Source organism: Oncorhynchus masou, chromosome 24 (assembly GCF_036934945.1).
Source record: "Oncorhynchus masou masou isolate Uvic2021 chromosome 24, UVic_Omas_1.1, whole genome shotgun sequence".
NCBI classification, from domain to species: Eukaryota; Metazoa; Chordata; class Actinopteri; order Salmoniformes; family Salmonidae; genus Oncorhynchus; species Oncorhynchus masou.
Window position 1 is genome coordinate 4,625,118 of NC_088235.1, and position 21,078 is coordinate 4,646,195.

The 21,078-nt window shown below is 44.2% G+C and overlaps 1 protein-coding gene and 1 non-coding gene across 2 annotated transcripts in view; both read right to left on the minus strand.

Annotated features, from left to right (window-relative positions):
- LOC135513368 (EH domain-binding protein 1-like) overlaps positions 1 to 18,986 on the minus strand; it is a 204,031-nt gene extending 185,045 nt beyond the window's left edge. The window contains exons 1-2 of the mRNA XM_064936294.1: positions 18,636 to 18,986; positions 16,521 to 16,988 (exon numbers count right to left, since the gene is read on the minus strand). Of these exons, the coding sequence (XP_064792366.1) occupies positions 16,521 to 16,624 (104 nt within the window). The 5' untranslated portion in view covers positions 16,625 to 16,988; positions 18,636 to 18,986. The remainder of the gene's footprint in view (positions 1 to 16,520; positions 16,989 to 18,635) is intronic.
- Positions 15,335 to 15,410, minus strand: trnav-uac (transfer RNA valine (anticodon UAC)). The gene has a single exon. It is a non-coding gene; the product is annotated as a tRNA-Val (tRNA).
- Positions 18,987 to 21,078: the final 2,092 nt, after the last annotated feature.

Below are 21,078 nucleotides of genomic sequence, written 5' to 3' on the forward strand. Positions count from 1 at the left end.
GAGACCAGTTGAGACTGGCAGTCTGTAGAGAGACCCGTAGAGACTGGCAGTCTGCAGAGAGACCCGTAGAGACTGGCAGTCTGTAGAGAGACCCGTAGATACTGGCAGTCTGTAGAGAGACCCTTAGAGAGACCCGTAGAGAGACTGGCAGTCTGCAGAGAGACCCGTAGAGACTGGCAGTCTGCAGAGAGACCCGTAGAGACTGGCAGTCTGCAGAGAGACCCGTAGAGACTGGCAGTCTGCAGAGAGACCCGTAGAGACTGGCAGTCTGCAGAGAGACCCGTAGAGACTGGCAGTCTGCAGAGAGACCCGTAGAGACTGGCAGTCTGCAGAGAGACCCGTAGAGACTGGCAGTCTGCAGAGAGACCCGTAGAGACTGGCAGTCTGCAGAGAGACCCGTAGAGACTGGCAGTCTGCAGAGAGACCCGTAGAGACTGGCAGTCTGTAGAGAGACCCGTAGATACTGGCAGTCTGTAGAGAGACCCGTAGATACTGGCAGTCTGTAGAGAGACCCGTAGATACTGGCAGTCTGCAGAGAGACCCGTAGAGACTGGCAGTCTGCAGAGAGACCCGTAGATACTGGCAGTCTGCAGAGAGACCCGTAGAGACTGGCAGTCTGCAGAGAGACCCGTAGAGACTGGCAGTCTGTAGAGAGACCCGTAGAGACTAGCAGTCTGTAGAGAGACCCGTAGATACTGGCAGTCTGTAGAGAGACCCGTAGAGACTGGCAGTCTGCAGAGAGACCCGTAGATACTGGCAGTCTGCAGAGAGACCCGTAGAGACTGGCAGTCTGCAGAGAGACCCGTAGATACTGGCAGTCTGCAGAGAGACCCGTAGAGACTGGCAGTCTGCAGAGAGACCCGTAGAGACTGGCAGTCTGCAGAGACCCGTAGATACTGGCAGTCTGTAGAGAGACCCGTAGAGACTGGCAGTCTGTAGAGAGACCCGTAGAGACTGGCAGTCTGTAGAGAGACCCGTAGAGACAGAGACTGTTGTATTCGGCGCATGTGATAAATACAACATTGTTTCATTTTGATTTCTCTCCTCCTGCTGCAAAGAAGTTCACACACTATAATAATGTGACCTGGCATGTTGAAACTGTTGGCAAAACTATTTCCATACAGAGCCTGAATAGCTTTACAATAGCAGAAGATACCGGTAGCTTCCAGTTTTGTAGGCTAACTTCTCTTGCTAGCTTACAGCTGAAACTAACATCAATTCACTCCCCTAGTACTGCGTTTGTGATAATATGTAAACCATTGTGCAAAATATGAGGATTTCAAAGCCAAAAACGTTATTCATTCACTTAAAATCGGCCTTCCTCACGTCTCTCCCCCAGCCGAAGAATAAAATAACGCAACATGTCACAACAGGTGTAAACATATTGGTCATGACAGGTTATGACAAGCTGTCAGCTGTTATGACATTATAACATAGTTATGACAGGTTATGACAAGCTGTGTCAGCTGTTATGACCGTAGTTATGACAGGTTATGACAAGCTGTGTCAGCTGTTATGACATTATAACATGGTTATGACAGGTTATGACAAGCTGTGTCAGCTGTTATGACATAACATAGTTATGACAGGTTATGACACGCTGTGTCAGCTGTTATGACATTATAACATAGTTATGACAGGTTATGACAAGCTGTGTCAGCTGTTATGACATAACATGGTTATGACAGGTTATGACAAGCTGTGTCAGCTGTTATGACATTATAACATGGTTATGACAGGTTATGACACGCTGTGTCAGCTGTTATGACATAACATGGTTATGACACTGGATGTCAAGTAAAGTGTTAGCGACATAAAGTGTAAGGATATTTAACATAAAAGATGCCCAGTGATTGAACAGAGCAGGAGCAGAGTTTCTGTCTGGATCAAGTTCCATTCTGAGACTTTGGTTAATGTACCTGGTTTTGTTGCCGTGGTAACGTCTTGGTATCGGAATACTAAAACCTGGTATCGGTATCAATGTCAACATTCTGGTATCGTGACAACACTATTGGGGATTACTGGGGGGGCCCAACGAAAGGTTTGAAAAAGGTTGTATACCGTATATACACCATATCCCAGGGTATTTGGAAAAAGCCACGGGATGGTTTTTCAATACCATCAAAAGTTTTTCAATAAATTGTAATATTTTTAGCTCCTTTTTAAGTAAATACCTGCAGTGCAGTAGGTTAGGAGATAAAGCAGGTTGGGTTCTTAATTTCACCTGTCACATTATTTTACACTGAACTAAAATTTAAGACGCAACATAAAGTGTTGGTCCCGTGATCTGAAATAAAAGATCGCAAAAAAACTTTATTCTTTCATATTTCGTGCACAAATTCATTTACATCCCTGTTAGTGAGCATTTCTCCTTTGCCAAGATAATCCATCCAGCTGACAGGTGTGGCATATCAAGAAGCTGATGAAACAGCATGATCATTACACATGTGCACCTTGTGCTGGGGATGCTACAGATGTGTCAAGATGTGAAGGAGCGTACAGTTGGCATGCTGACTGCAGGAATGTCCACCAGCGCTGTTGCCAGAGGATTTCATGTTACATTTTCTACCATAAGCTGCTTCCGATGTCTTTTTAGAGAATTTGTCAGTACGTCCAACCGGCCTCATAACCGCAGACCACGTGTAACCATGACAACCCAGGACCTCCACATCCTGCTCCTTCCCCTCAGACCACGTGTAACCATGACAACCCAGGACCTCCACATCCTGCTCCTTCCCCTCAGACCACGTGAAACGATGACAACCCAGGACCTCCACATCCTACTCCTTCCCCTCAGACCCTTGTAACCACACCAGCCCAGGACCTCAACATCCGGCTTCTTCCCCTGTGGGATCATCTGGGACCAGGCACCCGGACAGCTGATGAAACTAATGCTCACCTTTGTTGGCCACTGGCACGCTGGAGATGTGTGCTCTTCACAGATGAATCCCGGTTTCAACTGTACCGGTCAGATGGCAGACAACCAGTATCGCGTCACGTGGGCGAGCAGTTTGCTGATGTCAACGTTGAGAACAGAGTTCTCCATTGTGGCGGGGGGGTTATAGTCTTGGCAGGCGTAAGCTACGGACAACGAACATAATCGCATTTTATGAATGGCAATTTGAATACACAGACACACCGTGATGAGATTCTGAGGTCCTTTGTTGTGCCATTCATCACTTCATGTTTCAGCATGATAATGCACGGCCCCATGTCATTCATCACTTCATGTTTCAGCATGATAATGCACGGCCCCATGTCACAAGGATCTAGACACAATTCATGGAAGCTGAAAATGTCCCAGTTCTTCCATTGCCTGCATACTCACCAGACATATCAACCATTGAGCATGTTTGGGATGCTCTGGATCGACGTGTTCCTGTTCCCGCCAATATCCAACAACTTCGCACAGCCATTGAAGAGGAGTGGAACAACATTCCACAGGCCACAATCAACAGCCTGATCAACTCTCTGTGACGGAGATGTGTCGCACTAAATGAGGCAAATGGGGGTCACACCAGATACTGACTGGTTCTCTGATCCACACCCCAACCTTTCTGTTTAAAGGTATCTGTGTATCTGATGCATATCTGTATTTCCAGTCATGTGAAATCTACAGATTTGAGCCAAATGAATCCATTTACATTGACTGATTTCCTCATATGAACTTTAACTCAGTAAAATCTTTGAAACTGTTGAGTTGATATTTTGGTTCAGTGTAGATCATAAAGCATAGTTCCCCAGAACAGTTGATATGTTGGTTCAGTGTAGATCATGAAGCGTAGGACCCAGAACAGTTGATATTTTGGTTCAGTGTAGATCATGAAGCGTAGGACCCAGAACAGGTGCACCGGGCACCAGACGTGTATTTGATTTAACATGCAAGTTAGATAAGTGGCTGAATTAATTTGATTTTTTATTTAACCTTTATTTAACCAGGTAGGCTAGTTGAGAACAAGTTCTCATTTACAACTGCGACCTGGCCAAGATAAAGCAAAGCAGTGCATCACAAACAACAACACAGAGTTACACATGGAGTAAACAATAAACAAGCCAATAACACAGTAGGAAAAAAAAAAGAGTCTATATACATTGTGTGCAAAAGGCATGAGGAGGTAGGCGAATAATTACAATTTAGCAGATTAACACTGGAGTGATAAATGATCAGATGGTCATGTACAGGTAGAGATACTGGTGTACAAAAGAGCAGAAAAGTAAATAAGTATGGGGGTGAGGTAGGTAAAATTGGGTGGGCTATTAACCGATAGACTATGTACAGCTGCAGCGATCGGTGAGTTGCTCAGATAGCTGATGATTGAAGTTGGTGAGGGAGATAAAAGTCTCTAATAAGGAGCCAGGCATCATAAAGTGTCTTATAGTGTCTTATATATAGTGTCTTATATATATAGTGTCTTATATATATAGTGTCTTATATATATAGTGTCTTATATATATAGTGTCTTATATATATAGTGTCTTATATATAGTGTCTTATAGTATCTTATATATAGTGTCTTATAGTATCTTATATATAGTGTCTTATATATATAGTGTCTTATATATATATATAGTGTCTTATATATAGTGTCTTATATATATATAGTGTCTTATATATATATATAGTGTCTTATATATATATATAGTGTCTTATATATATATAGTGTCATATAGTGTCTTATAGTATCTTATATATAGTATCTTATATATAGTGTCTTATATATAGTGTCTTATATATAGTGTCTTATAGTATCTTATATATAGTGTCTTATAGTATCTTATATATAGTGTCTTATAGTATCTTATATATATAGTGTCTTATAGTATCTTATATATATAGTGTCTTATATATATAGTGTCTTATATATATAGTGTCTTATATATATAGTGTCTTATATATATAGTGTCTTATATATATAGTGTCTTATATATATAGTGTCTTATACAGAGTGTCTTATACAGAGTGTCTTATAGTATCTTATATAGAGTGCCTTATATAGAGTGCCTTATATAGAGTGCCTTATATAGAGTGCCTTATATAGAGTGCCTTATATAGAGTGCCTTATATAGAGTGCCTTATATAGAGTGCCTTATATAGAGTGCCTTATATAGAGTGCCTTATATAGAGTGTCTTATATAGAGTATCTTATATAGATTATCTTTCTAGTCTTTGGGTGGTTATTAAGACGTTACGACCAGCTCGTCCTCCCGTTTAAAGTGCCACCAACCTCCTGTGCAGTGGAGTCAGTATAATGTAACCTCCAGGTCAGCCAGAGTACGAGAAACACTCAGAAAACAGCCTGCAGCTTACTGACACTCAACTACCAGAGAGAGAGGAGAGGAGACACAGAGACACAGAGAGAAAGAGGAGAGACAGAGACACACAGAGAAAGAGGAGACACAGAGACACAGAGAGAAAGAGGAGAGACAGAGACACAGAGAGAAAGGAGAGACAGAGACACACAGAGAAAGAGGAGAGACAGAGACACACAGAGAAAGAGGAGAGACAGAGACACAGAGAGAAAGAGGAGAGACAGAGACGCAGAGAGAAAGAGGAGAGACAGAGACACAGAGAGAAAGAGGAGAGACAGAGACGCAGAGAGAAAGAGGAGAGACAGAGACGCAGAGAGAAAGAGGAGAGACAGAGACGCAGAGAGAAAGAGGAGAGACAGAGACGCAGAGAGAAAGAGGAGAGACAGAGACGCAGAGAGAAAGAGGAGAGACAGAGACACACAGAGAAAGGAGAGACAGAGACACAGAGAGAAAGAGGAGAGACAGAGACACAGAGAGAAAGAGGAGAGACAGAGACGCAGAGAGAAAGAGGAGAGACAGAGACGCAGAGAGAAAGAGGAGAGACAGAGACGCAGAGAGAAAGAGGAGAGACAGAGACGCAGAGAGAAAGAGGAGAGACAGAGACGCAGAGAGAAAGAGGAGAGACAGAGACGCAGAGAGAAAGAGGAGAGACAGAGACGCAGAGAGAAAGAGGAGAGACAGAGACACAGAGAGAAAGAGGAGAGACAGAGACACAGAGAGAAAGAGGAGAGACAGAGACACAGAGAGAAAGAGGAGAGACAGAGACACAGAGAGAAAGAGGAGAAAGAGACACAGAGAGAAAGAGGAGAAACAGAGACACAGAGAGAAAGAGGAGAGAGAGAGACACACAGAGAAAGAGGAGAGAGAGAGACACAGAGAGAAAGAGGAGAGACAGAGACACAGAGAGAAAGAGGAGAGACAGAGACACAGAGAGAAAGAGGAGAGACAGAGACACAGAGAGAAAGAGGAGAGACAGAGACACAGAGAGAAAGAGGAGAGACAGAGACACAGAGAGAAAGAGGAGAGACAGAGACACAGAGAGAAAGAGGAGAGAGACACAGAGAAAGAGGAGAGAGACACACACAGAGAAAGAGGAGAGAGACACACAGAAAGAGGAGAGAGACACACAGAAAGAGGAGAGAGACACAGAGAAAGAGGAGAAAGACACAGAGAAAGAGGAGAGACACAGAGAGAGAGGAGAGAGACACAGAGAGAAGAGAGAGACACACAGAAAGAGGAGAGAGACACAGAGAGAGGAGAGAGACACAGAGTGGCGCTTGTAGCTTGTTGTTGTTAACCAATCAGAAGTCCTCAAAGCGGCAATAGACTACAGTCAAGTAGCCTCCGTGTGACAAAAGTTAGGAGATCTCTAATCAATGGAAGATGGAATTACAAGTTAAAGGAGAAGGACAGGCTACAACGACCCAGAGCCAACAGGTAGGCGGCTACATTATATTCTGAATGGAGTTGTTGTTTGTAGGAAGAGAAAGTGCCTGCAGCCACAGTGAAGCTAGCTAGCTTAACTAGCATCTCCCTGTTTAATGCAGTCAAGACAGCTACTCCGTCATCATATTGGATGATAATTAGCCTAGCTAGCTAGCTTAACTATCTTCTCCCTGTTTGAGGCAGTCAAGACAGGTACTACGTCATCATATTGGATGATAATTAGCCTAGCTAGCTAGCTTAACTAGCATCTCCCTATTTAATGCAGTCAAGACAGGTACTACGTCATCATATTGGATGATAACTACTGCCGTGTACACATTGCTGTGCTTCTAGCCTACTGCCGTGTACGCATTGCTGTGCTTCTAGCCTACTGCCGTGTACGCATTGCTGTGCTTCTAGCCTACTGCCGTGTACACATTGCTGTGCTTCTAGCCTACTGCCGTGTACGCATTGCTGTGCTTCTAGCCTACTGCCGTGTACGCATTGCTGTGCTTCTAGCCTACTGCCGTGTACACATTGCTGTGCTTCTAGCCTACTGCCGTTTTCACATTGCTGTGCTTCTAGCCTACTGCCGTGTACACATTGCTGTGCTTCTAGCCTACTGCCGTGTACGCATTGCTGTGCTTCTAGCCTACTGCCGTGTACGCATTGCTGTGCTTATAGCCTACTGCCGTGTACACATTGCTGTGCTTCTAGCCTACTGCCGTGTACGCATTGCTGTGCTTCTAGCCTACTGCGGTGTACACATTGCTGTGCTTATAGCCTACTGCGGTGTACGCATTGCTGTGCTTCTAGCCTACTGCGGTGTACGCATTGCTGTGCTTATAGCCTACTGCGGTGTACGCATTGCTGTGCTTATAGCCTACTGCGGTGTACGCATTGCTGCGCTTATGTGAAGCAATACCCTAATAGTTTATCAACAGTTTAAGCTAAAATGTTCTGATCTGTTGCATCAGCCTCATTCTTCAAAAAAAAAAAATAATAATAATAATAATAATAATAATAATGGGAGTGGTTATATTAATGTGGGCTCTATCACATCCCACAACTGTCCCAGACTATGTTAGGAATATCTATTTCTCGCACAGAAGGACAAGTTGACCAGTAGAATAGGTCAACTTTTGTACTATGTGGGATAGTAGATTGACAGAGTCCAGTGCTAATGCTGGTCGTTAAGCCGACTCATCTTATTGGCTGATGAACAGTAACACGTGGACAGTTCTAACATCTGCAGTAGCGTTCCGTCTTCACCTGCAGCCCACCTCAGAGCTGAGAGGCCTTTGAGAAGGACACGGTCACGTGACCAGCATTGGCTAATAAAAATGGAGATATCTGAGAGAGCCATGTGAGTGAGATGCTTCGGAGCACGGCGACTGGCAGCCAGCAGAAGGGAATTATTCATTATTATATTCAGCCCGAGAGCACAACGGACACTTTGGCCGCAAGAGGCATGGATTATTTTAGGGGGAATTACGGCCAAACAAGGGGGATGCAGCTGGGGAAAACTCAAGGCCTGGTGAGAATATTATCAAGTGCTTGTCAAATTGTGAATGAGAGACTGATGAAGTGTGTGCAGCCTGCACAACAAACAAATCAGAGCTCGTGACTTTAATGAAACTTTCTCAAGTCTTATCATACAGCCTTAGAATGTATTCAAATCAAAACATATAGCCCGATATTTCTATCACAACTAAAGTGTCATAAATAACTGTAAATGAAGCAGATAGGACGACCTGTTTTTCTGTTAACTGCTCAACACAGAATAACTACGTGTCCCTCAAATCAATTGGAGAAAATATCCTTTCTATTTTATTCAGCTTTGTTCAAATGTATTCTTCACACTATAAAATAATGACATTGAATTCTAAGCTAATCTTGCTAACTGAACTCGTGTCGCCCACAGACATATGACACAGCCAGATCAGGACCGAACATAAGGACAAGTCAGAGACCGCTATTCTGTTCTCCTGAAATAGACTACACTTTCTTCATATCATGCTTCTTTCCACCGGTCTAAAATTAGTAATGGATTTATGGTGAAGGTGTAGGCTATATTACATGAAGTTAGACTTTTTTTTTAAATATAGATGTTCCAAAAGGTCAGTATCGGTGGCTTGTAGGCTGTGTGGAAGACAGAAGATGATAAATGTGTTTCAGTTCATTAAAACGGTCAATTACTGTGAGACCGACAGTTATTTGCTTGACAATCGCAGGCTGACAAAATGTGATGGCCGCCGAGCCCGAGCCACGTCTCCCACGCTGAAAGACAGAGGACTCTTAGGAACACATGCTCGCCATAAGACAGACACAATGTCACAGCAGTAAACAGCTTGCAACCCCCACAATCACACAGTAAAGATAAGCATTTCCCTGGTGAAGGAGGACGTAGCCGACGGGTTGCCTGTGTGAGAGAGAGACTGACAGGTGGCAGAGGAGTCCAGTGGGAGACTCACTTCTCAAACACTCATAGCCCTCTAATCTCTTCCAGAGACTGTGTGTGTGTGTGTGTGTGTGTGTGTGTGTGTGTGTGTGTGGTGTAAAACAGAGAAAGCCGGTAGCTGTTAGTGGGATTGAGAGACTGTGCGTTGACGATCAGACAGAACCCCATGTACAGAGACCCCCGTGTACAGAACCAGAGACCCCCGTGTACAGAACCAGACACCCCGTGTACAGAACCAGACACCCCGTGTACAGAACCAGACACCCCGTGTACAGAACCAGACACCCCGTGTACAGAACCAGGGACCCCGTGTATAGAACCAGACACCCCAGTGTATAGAACCAGACACCCCGTGTATAGAACCAGACACCACAGTGTACAGAACCAGACACCCCGTGTACAGAACCAGACACCACAGTGTACAGAACCAGAGACTCCCGTGTACAGAACCAGAGACTCCCGTGTACAGAACCAGAGACTCCCGTGTACAGAACCAGACACCCCGTGTATAGAACCAGACACCCCGTGTATAGAACCAGACACCACAGTGTACAGAACCAGACACCCCGTGTACAGAACCAGACACCACCGTGTACAGAACCAGAGACTCCCGTGTACAGAACCAGAGACTCCCGTGTACAGAACCAGAGACTCCCGTGTACAGAACCAGACACCCCGTGTACAGAACCAGACACCCCGTGTACAGAACCAGACACCCCGTGTATAGAACCAGACACTACGTGTACAGAACCAGAGACTCCCGTGTACAGAGACTCCGTGTACAGAGACTCCCGTGTACAGAACCAGACACCCCCGTGTACAGAACCAGAGACTCCCGTGTACAGAACCAGACACCCCCGTGTACAGAACCAGACACCCCAGTGTACAGAACCAGAGACCCAGTGTACAGAACCAGACACCCCGTGTACAGAACCAGACACCCCGTGTACAGAACCAGACACCCCGTGTACAGAACCAGACACCCCGTGTACAGAACCAGAGACCCCCGTGTACAGAACCAGACACCCCGTGTACAGAACCAGACACCCCCGTGTACAGAACCAGACACCCCGTGTACAGAACCAGACACCCCGTGTACAGAACCAGACACCCCCGTGTACAGAACCAGACACCCCGTGTACAGAATCAGACACCCCAGTGTATAGAACCAGACACCCCGTGTACAGAACCAGACACCCCCGTGTACAGAACCAGACACCCCGTGTACAGAACCAGACACCCCCGTGTACAGAACCAAGGACCCCGTGTATAGAACCAGACACCCCAGTGTATAGAACCAGACACCCCAGTGTACAGAACCAGGGACCCCGTGTATAGAACCAGACACCCCAGTGTACAGAACCAGAGACCCCGTGTATAGAACCAGACACCCCGTGTATAGAACCAGACACTCCGTGTACAGAACCAGGGACCCCAGTGTACAGAACCAGGGACCCAGTGTATAGAGGACTTTTCTATTATTATCTCTCTGCAATGTTGTAAAATAACCCGTCAGGGTTATGTTGTTGTTTACCAAGCATGTGAACAATAACATTAGATTTCACTGTTAGTCTACACCTGTTGTTTACCAACAGGAACAATAACATGTGATTTCACTGTAAGTCTACAACCGTTGTTCACCAAGCATGTGAACAATAACATGTGATTTGATTTCCTTCGTCAGCAGGGCTGCGCATCATAGAGCTCTGGTCAAAAGTAGTGCACTAGGTAGGGAATAGGGTGCCATTTGGGATTCATTCCAGGGCTGAGAAAAGGACAAAAACAAGACCGGCTGTCTTGCAGATGCAGGATGTAAAGAGACCTATATTATTATATGTTATTATATATTATATTATTAAATTATATGTTATTATATATTATTATATGGTATTATATATGATTAAATTATTATATGTTAATATATATGATCATATTATTATATGTTATTATATATTATTATATTATTATATGTTATTATATGGTATTATTATATTATTATATGCTATTATATTATTATATATTATTAAATTATTATATGGTATTATTATATTATTATATGGTAGTATATTATTATATGGTATTATATATTATTATATGTTATTATATATTATTACATTATTATATGGTATTATATATTATTATATTATTATATGGTATTATATATTATTATATTATTATATGGTATTATATATTATTATAAGGTATTATGTATTATTAAATTATTATATGGTATTATATATTATTATAAGGTATTATGTATTATTAAATTATTATATGGTATTATATATTATTATATTATGTTATTATATATTATTAAATGATATGGTATTATATATAATGATATGGTATTATATATTATTATATGGTATTATATATTATTATATTATTACATGTTATTATATATTATTATATGGTATTATATATTATTAAATTATGATATGGTATTATATGTTATTATATGGTATTATATGTTGTTATATTATTATATTATTACATGTTATTATATATTATTACATGTTATTATATATTATTACATGTTATTATATGGTATTATATGGTATTATATAATTATTATATGGTATTATATATTATTATATGGTATTATATATTATTATATGGTATTATATATTATTATATGGTATTATATATTATTATATGGTATTATATATTATTATATGGTATTATATGTTATTATGTATTATTATATGTTATTATGTATTATTAAATGTTATTATATATTAGTATATGTTATTATATGTTATTATATATTATATGCTATTATATATTATTATATATTATATGTTATTATATATTATTATATATGCTATTATATATTATTATATGGTATTATATATTATTAAATTATGATATGGTATTATATATTATTAAATTATGATATGGTATTATATGTTATTATATGGTATTATATGTTGTTATATTATTATATTATTACATGTTATTATATATTATTACATGTTATTATATATTATTACATGTTATTATATGGTATTATATGTTATTATATATTATTATATATTATTACATGTTATTATATGGTATTATATGGTATTATATATTATTATATGGTATTATATATTATTATATGGTATTATATGTCATTATGTATTATTATATGTTATTATGTATTATTAAATGTTATTATATATTAGTATATGTTATTATATGTTATTATATATTATATGCTATTATATATTATTATATATTATTATATATTATTATATGTTATTATATATGCTATTATATATTATTATATGGTATTATATATTATTAAATTATTATATGCTATTATATATTATATTATTAAATGATTATATATATTATATAATTATATATATATTTTAAAATTAAATGATTATATATATATATATATATTGTATTACTAAATTATTATATCTATTATTATAGCCCAATCTGGTCCGTTACATTAGACAGACCGGGTCACGTCCGGTCCGTTTCATTAGACAGGCCGGGTCACGTCCGGTCCGTTTCATTAGACAGGCCGGGTCACGTCCGGTCCGTTACATTAGACAGACCGGGTCACGTCCGTTACATTAGCCAGACCGGGTCACGTCCGTTACATTAGACAGACCGGGTCACGTGCGTTACATTAGACAGACCGGGTCACGTGCGTTACATTAGACAGACCGGGTCACGTCCGGTCCGTGACATTAGACAGACCGGGTCACGTCCGGTCCGTGACATTAGACAGACCGGGTCACGTCCGGTCCGTGACATTAGACAGACCGGGTCACGTCCGGTCCGTGACATTAGACAGACCGGGTCACGTCCGGTCCGTGACATTAGACAGGCCGGGTCACGTCCGGTCCGTGACATTAGACAGGCCGGGTCACGTCCGGTCCGTGACATTAGACAGGCCGGGTCACGTCCGGTCCGTGACATTAGACAGGCCGGGTCACGTCCGGTACATTAGACAGGCCGGGTCCCGTCCCGTCCGGTACATTAGACAGGCCGGGTCACGTCCCGTCCGGTACATTAGACAGGCCGGGTCACGTCCCGTCCGGTACATTAGACAGACCGGGTCACGTCCCGTCCGGTACATTAGACAGACCGGGTCACGTCCCGTCCGGTACATTAGACAGACCGGGTCACGTCCCGTCCGGTACATTAGACAGACCGGGTCCCGTCCGGTACATTAGACAGACCGGGTCCCGTCCGGTACATTAGACAGACCGGGTCCCGTCCGGTACATTAGACAGACCGGGTCACGTCCGGTACATTAGACAGACCGGGTCACGTCCGGTACATTAGACAGACCGGGTCACGTCCGTTACATTAGACAGACCGGGTCACGTCCGTTACATTAGACAGACCGGGTCACGTCCGTTACATTAGACAGACCGGGTCACGTCCGGTACATTAGACAGACCGGGTCACGTCCGGTACATTAGACAGACCGGGTCGCGTCCGGTCCGGTACATTAGACAGACCGGGTCACGTCCGGTACATTAGACAGACCGGGTCACGTCCGGTACATTAGACAGACCGGGTCACGTCCGTTACATTAGACAGACCGGGTCACGTCCGTTACATTAGACAGACCGGGTCACGTCCGGTACATTAGACAGACCGGGTCGCGTCCGGTCCGGTACATTAGACAGACCGGGTCACGTCCGTTACATTAGACAGACCGGGTCACGTCGGGTCCGTTACATTAGACAGACCGGGTCACGTCGGGTCCGTTACATTAGACAGACCGGGTCACGTCGGGTCCGTTACATTAGACAGACCGGTTCACGTCCGGTCCGTTAATTTAGACAGATTGTTCTGTCGGTTCAAGAGATAGAGACGGAGAGAGTGGGGGGGATAGAGACGGAGAGAGTGGGGGGATAGAGACGGAGAGAGTGGGGGGATAGAGACGGAGAGAGTGGGGGGATAGAGACGGAGAGAGAGGGGGGGATAGAGACGGAGAGAGTGGGGGGGATAGAGACGGAGAGAGTGGGGGGGGATAGAGACGGGAGAGGGGGGGGATAGAGACGGAGAGAGAGGGGGGGATAGAGACGGAGAGAGGGGGGGATAGAGACGGAGAGAGAGGGGGGGATAGAGACGGAGAGAGAGGGGGGTAGAAACGGAGAGAGGGGGGGTAGAAACGGAGAGAGAGGGGGGATAGAGACGGAGAGAGAGGGGGGATAGAGACGGAGAGAGAGGGGGGGATAGAGACGGAGAGAGAGGGGGATAGAGACGGAGAGAGAGGGGGGGATAGAGTCGGAGAGAGAGGGGGGGATAGAGTCGGAGAGAGAGGGGGGGATAGAGTCGGAGAGAGAGGGGGGGATAGAGACAGAGAGGGGGGGGATAGAGACGGAGAGAGCGTGTGAGTGTAATGTTTATTGTTAATTTTTATTGTTTATTATCTACTTCACTTGCTTTGGTAATGTTAACATATGTTTCCCATGCTAATAAAGCCATTACATTGAATTGAGAGGAAGGCTGTGGCTTTTGGAGACAGGAAATGCTGTGGTAAACAGAAGAGCAGATTTCTGGATTGACTTTCTCTGAAAGCTGACTCAGGGACTTTACAGAAGACCCTGACAGAAGACCCTGATGAAGGCATGTCAAAACAAATGTCACATGCGCCAATTACAACAGGTGTAGACCTTACCATGAAATGCTTACTTACAAGCCCTTAACCAATAACGCAGTTCAAGAAATAGGAGAGAGGAGGTTTTAGAGCGAGGCGAGGAGAGGGGAGGTTTTAGAGCGAGGCGAGGAGAGGGGAGGTTTTAGAGCGAGGCGAGGAGAGGGGAGGTTTTAGAGCGAGGCGAGGAGAGGGGAGGTTTTAGAGCGAGGCGGGGAGAGGTTTTAGAGCGAGGCGAGGAGAGGGGAGGTTTTAGAGCGAGGCGAGGAGAGGGGAGGTTTTAGAGCGAGGCGAGGAGAGGGGAGGTTTTAGAGCGAGGCGAGGAGAGGGGAGGTTTTAGAGCGAGGCGAGGAGAGGGGAGGTTTTAGAGCGAGGAGAGGGGAGGTTTTAGAGCGATGCGAGGAGAGAGGAGGTTTTAGAGCGAGGAGGTTTTAATAATAATAATAATAATATATCCCATTTAGCAGACGCTTTTGTCCAAAGCGACTTACAAGTCGGCTGGGGCCACTACTTTTGCATATAGGTGGCCCCAGCGGGAATCGAACCCACGACGCTTGGCGTTGTAAGCGCCATGCTCTATCGACTGAGCCACACAGGACCCAGAGAGAGGCGAGAGGAGGTTTTAGAGCGAGACGAGGAGAGAGGAGGTTTTAGAGCGAGGCGTGAGGAGGTTTTAGAGGAGAGAGGTTTCAGAGAGAGGCGAGGAGAGGAGGTTTTAGAGAGAGGAGAGGCAAGGTTTTAGAGGCAAGAGGATGTTTTAGAGCGAGGCGAGGACGGACGCAAGGAATAGATGAGAGACCATTTGAGAAAGAGTGTGAGTGTGGCTCTGTCACCCATTGATTCAGAGTGTTAAATACTGATCACACTTCAGCCATGGGAAAACACACCTCTCTCTGTCACACACCCCCCTCCCCTCAGACAGGCTTTCTTGAGAAGAGTCAAACCCACCCCTCAGAGCACAATAACTGTTCTGACATTAGCTCCCATCCCCTCTCCTCCCATCCCCTCTCCTCGCTCGAAGACAGGCATTTTTGTCATGCCATTCTCCAACACGTTAACATCTGTCCCGGATCGCAGGCGTGTTAGAATGCCAGTGACTCAGGGCACGCTACTACTGAAACACATCTGCAGGCTGTGTCCCAACTCTACTGTCTATTTCCTTACCTAAACACGACAATACTCACTACCAGCCTTTCCTGTGTGTGTGTGTGTGTGTGTGTGTATAGTGTGTAGTGTGTGGTGTGTGGTGTGTGGTGTGTGGTGCGTAGTGTGTGGTGTGTAGTGTGTGTGGTGTATAGTGCGTAGTGTGTGTGTGGTGTATAGTGCGTAGTGTGTGTGTGGTGTGTAGTGTGTGTAGTGTGTGGTGTGTGTGGTGTGTGTGGTGTGTGTGGTGTGTGGTGTGTGTGGTGTGTGTGGTGTGTGTGGTGTGTAGTGTGTGTGGTGTGTAGTGTGTGTGGTGTGTAGTGTGTAGTGTGTGGTGTGTGGTGCGTAGTGCGTAGTGTGTGTGGTGTGTAGTGTGTAGTGTGTGGTGTGTAGTGCGTGGTGCGTGGTGTGTGGTGCGTAGTGTGTAGTGTGTGGTGCGTAGTGTGTGGTGCGTAGTGTGTGGTGTGTAGTGTGTGGTGTGTGTGGTGTGTGGTGCGTAGTGTGTAGTGTGTGGTGCGTAGTGTGTAGTGTGTGTGGTGTGTGTGTGTAGTCAATGTCCCAACTCACCATTTCTTGGTGGACTCCACCACCAACTCCTGATAGGAAGCCACGAACTGAAACTTGGACGCATGTTTCCCCACACGTTGTAATCTTTTCCACACAGATGCCATGATATTTCTTTAGGGGAAAGGATCCTTTATGTTTGACTTGTCCCCGTGCTGGCGTTTCCTTTTTGTCGATTTTCCCAGTCCGACTCACTTCAAAGTGTTAAATGTATCCAAAACAAAGCCAAGCTGCTGCGTCGACACATAGTTAATATTTGATCCGAAAAATAGAAAATGGGGGACAATCCAAAGTCAGCGGTGGTGGAGACATGCCTTCAAAAACATCCAGAACAAACACATTGAAGGCTTGTGGAATCTCTGCCTCTGGGGCTGTCACATCTGCCGCTGTGCATGCTGGTAACTGTAGTGAAGAATACCGTTCCAGAATCATACAAAAACCAGGTATTCCTTATCCTTTGTCTCAAACAACCTATATAGGAGAAAGGAACAGAGTTACAAGCAGCGTTGGAGGGAGAGCAGAGGGGGGGATGCCTGCTGCAAAGAACACACCCCAAATTCTGCAGTCGTACCTGTGACTTGTATGTCACCACACACACACACACACACACAAAGGTGAAAAGATATACATACGGTACGGGCAAATCCACAGCATAATACGTGTTCTTAGACCGCTATGACAAGACTACTCTATTTGGACTACAACCACTGAAACACAAGACTGTCATCATAGCTTGTGGATCTCGGATCGTCATTTGGCCATTCCACTCGCCATTCCTTGGGATACACCACACCCTAAAACTAAACTACCGGTATTACAATTTAGCTAGAAAACCGTTAGATTTGTTTAATCATCATGATGAATCATGTACTGACCCATGATGCACCTGGTCCAGAGCAGTAACTGTAATGACCCATGATGCACCTGGTCCAGAGCAGTAACTGTACTGACCCATGATGCACCTGGTCCAGAGCAGTAACTGTACTGACCCATGATGCACCTGGTCCAGAGCAGTAACTGTACTGACCCATGATGCACCTGGTCCAGAGCAGTAACTGTACTGACCCATGATGCACCTGGTCCAGAGCAGTAACTGTACTGACCCATGATGCACCTGGTCCAGAGCAGTAACTGTACTGACCCATGATGCACCTGGTCCAGAGCAGTAACTGTACTGACCCATGATGCACCTGGTCCAGAGCAGTAACTGTACTGACCCATGATGCACCTGGTCCAGAGCAGTAACTGTACTGGACCCATCATGCATTATCCTTGCAAAACAATATATTTAAAAAATGTCCAGATGACTAGCACCATTGTCACCTAACAAAACATCATCCATATGACGACTATTGCCCGTCGATAAAATAGTCTTCTTGACTAATAAAAATATAAAACTAGCGAAAAGTGTCATATAAAATCTGGATTAGCCAGCAGAGAAAACAACCGGAGGTACCGTTACAGGGCTATTCCCCGGCGTCACCGGATTCCCAGAACACCGAGTCCCATTAAAAACCTCTAATAAGTGACAGCCTGGCACCACTGGCGGTGTCCGCTACAACTGGCTACAAACACATGTCACTCAATCAGTGATTACTATCGGTCACGTTTCGAGTTACAATACCTGAGAGTTACATATCCAGGTAGCGAACAGTAGATAGAAATTAAATGTATATTAGTAGATAAGTAGCGAACAGTAGATAGAAATGAAATGTATATTAGTAGATAAGTAGCGAACAGTAGATAGAAATGAAATGTATATTCTCTAGCTAAAAGGAAAGGAATAGATAACCTGGGATCGGTCCACGCAGACTGGAGAGTCCCAGGTGTCGTTAACTAACCTTAGTTTCAATCTAGGCTTCAGCCAATGATGGATATCTAGCTACGGTTAGTTTGTTATCTTAGCTACCTAACTAGCTAATCAGATAGACAACAGCTAAATCAATGGGACTTGAACGTGAAAACCTTCAAAGCTAGCCATAACATGCTACTCGGCTAGCTTGCAGCAAGCACTAGCTGAAACTTAAAACTGGAGCTGGTTTACCGCACATTAAGTTAGCATATCCACCTACTTGCTAGGACTAGACGGAGTAGCTAACATGTGTGAAAGCTACGTACCTTTTAATATCCACTTAAACTGTTTCAGCTAAAAAAGTGATCTGGCTCATTACCACCTAGCATTGCAGCGGTCCCAGCTAGCCGTCATACCACGAACAACACGGCGGAAATAGTTATCCCGACCGCCAGCTGACGGGACTCGGCGTCCTCCCAGGTGAGAAGACAAGCTCCGTGAAGATTACTACAACTCAATTCCAAGACGACAGATACATGGATTTGTGCTTGTAACAAATCATGTAGATCCCCCCACCACCACAAAAAAAGTATTCCAACCCTGGAGTAAAAAAAAATTCCAAGAAGCTATTTTTCCTGACACGGTCCACACTCACCGTCCGTAATGTTTTCCTACCCTGGAGGAGGGCGCGTTACGTTACGTACGGAAGGAACGCCCCCGGGGGCTTACCATTGGCCCATTCCGGTGTCATCGCTGGACTGCTGAATGATTCATGAGGTCTCTCTGAATTGGTCGAATGACACATAAATCAAATAGGTTGAATCGCAGCTCGCAGTACAGTAAATGATGTCCCCTGTACTGTAACAAAGTTCCATTTTATTGGTCGATGAAAACCAACACTGGGAATATATTTTTCCCATAATTGTGATTTACCTCTGGTTTACCTTTAGATTCAGTGACCAATGAGGACGAGAATGGGGTCGAGGGTTAGAGACAGGGACAGGTAAGTAGGTTACAAACTCCCTTCAGACGGTAGATTGATGACTGATGCTAACATTACCCGAAAACCTTTACATATACAGTCAATCAAATATAGCCTACAGTCATAGTGTTGGTAGTGCCATACGATAGCCACTGTGCTGCTGCCTGTCCATTGTATGCTCTTTAGAGGTTTAGGCTGGGTGTCTGTAAAGCTCTTTGGGGGTTTAGGCTGGGTGTCTAAAGCTCTTTGGGGGTTTAGTCTGGGTGTCTAAAGCTCTTTGGGGGTTTAGGCTGGGTGTCTAAAGCTCTTTGGGAGAACTGCTGGTGTGAAAAGGGCTTCATAAAATATATTTGATATGACTTCAATAGTGAAACCATTGTCAATGAAAAAATAAATAAAATGATACCCCCAAACAGATAGAAATAGAGTCTTACATTACCTTTAATTTCATGCATGTGATTTGTACCATATTACCATATGGCTAGAGTCTGCCCTCGGCGCTGTGTAATTGTATCATAACACGCCTTCGGTGGAGGCTTGCAATGAGGATGCCTTCAAGTGGCCTTTCCTTCTGTCTCGGTGTCACATTAATTAGAGCCTTTAGCCTTGTCCCTGCCAGCTGAGCCAGGGATCCTCTTCGCATGTAAAAGGGACATTTGGCACCCTATTTCCTACACAGTGCACTACTTTTGACCAGACCCTTATGTACTCTGGTCAAAAGTAGTGCACTATATAGGGAATAGGGTACCATTTGGAACGTAGACATAAAAACACACCCTCCCTCCCCTCTTTCCTCCCCCCCCCCCCCCCTGAGGAAATCGATGTCCCTCTCACACCCCCAGGCTCAGGAAATGAATATCTGTTGTTGTGTTTGTTGTGCAGCAGTATGTTTTCAGTTGTAATCTGACGTCATATCCAGACCGTTGGGGTTAGGCAGTAGGACAGAGTTCTGACGTCATATCCAGACCGTTGGGGAAAGGCAGTAGGACAGAGTTCTGACGTCATATCCAGACCGTTGGGGAAAGGCAGTAGGACAGAGTTCTGACGTCATATCCAGACCGTTGGGGTTAGGCAGTAGGACAGAGTTCTGACGTCATATCCAGACCGTTGGGGTTAGGCAGTAGGACAGAGTTCTGACGTCATATCCAGACCGTTGGGGTTAGGCAGTAGGACAGAGTTCTGACGTCATATCCAGACCGTTGGGGTTAGGCAGTAGGACAGAGTTCTGACGTCATATCCAGACCGTTGGGGTTAGGCAGTAGGACAGAGTTCTGACGTCATATCCAGACCGTTGGGGTTAGGCAGTAGGACAGAGTTCTGACGTCATATCCAGACCGTTGGGGAAAGGCAGTAGGACAGAGTTCCCCTTCACATTAGTAAGCTGCTCAGTGAAAACAGGTATTTTTACTGATATTCAATCGAAAGCCAGTCAGTAGTTGTGTCACCTGTGGTCTATTTTGTTTTTGGATATTATAGCTCTCTGTCTCTCTCTCTCTGTCTCTCTCTCTGTCTCTCTCTCTCTCTCTCTCTCTCTCTCTCTCTCTCTGTCTCTCTCTCTCTCTCTCTCTGTCTCTCTCTCTGTCTCTCTCTCTCTGTCTCTCTCTCTCTCTCTGTGTCTCTCTCTCTCTGTATCTCTCTCTCTGTATCTCTCTCTCTGTATCTCTCTCTCTGTATCTCTCTCTGTCTCTCTCTCTGTCTCTCTCTCTGTCTCTCTCTCTGTCTCTCTCTCTGTCTCTCTCTCTGTCTGTCTCTTGCCCTCCACATCTCGAATATTAGTGTTCCTAGAC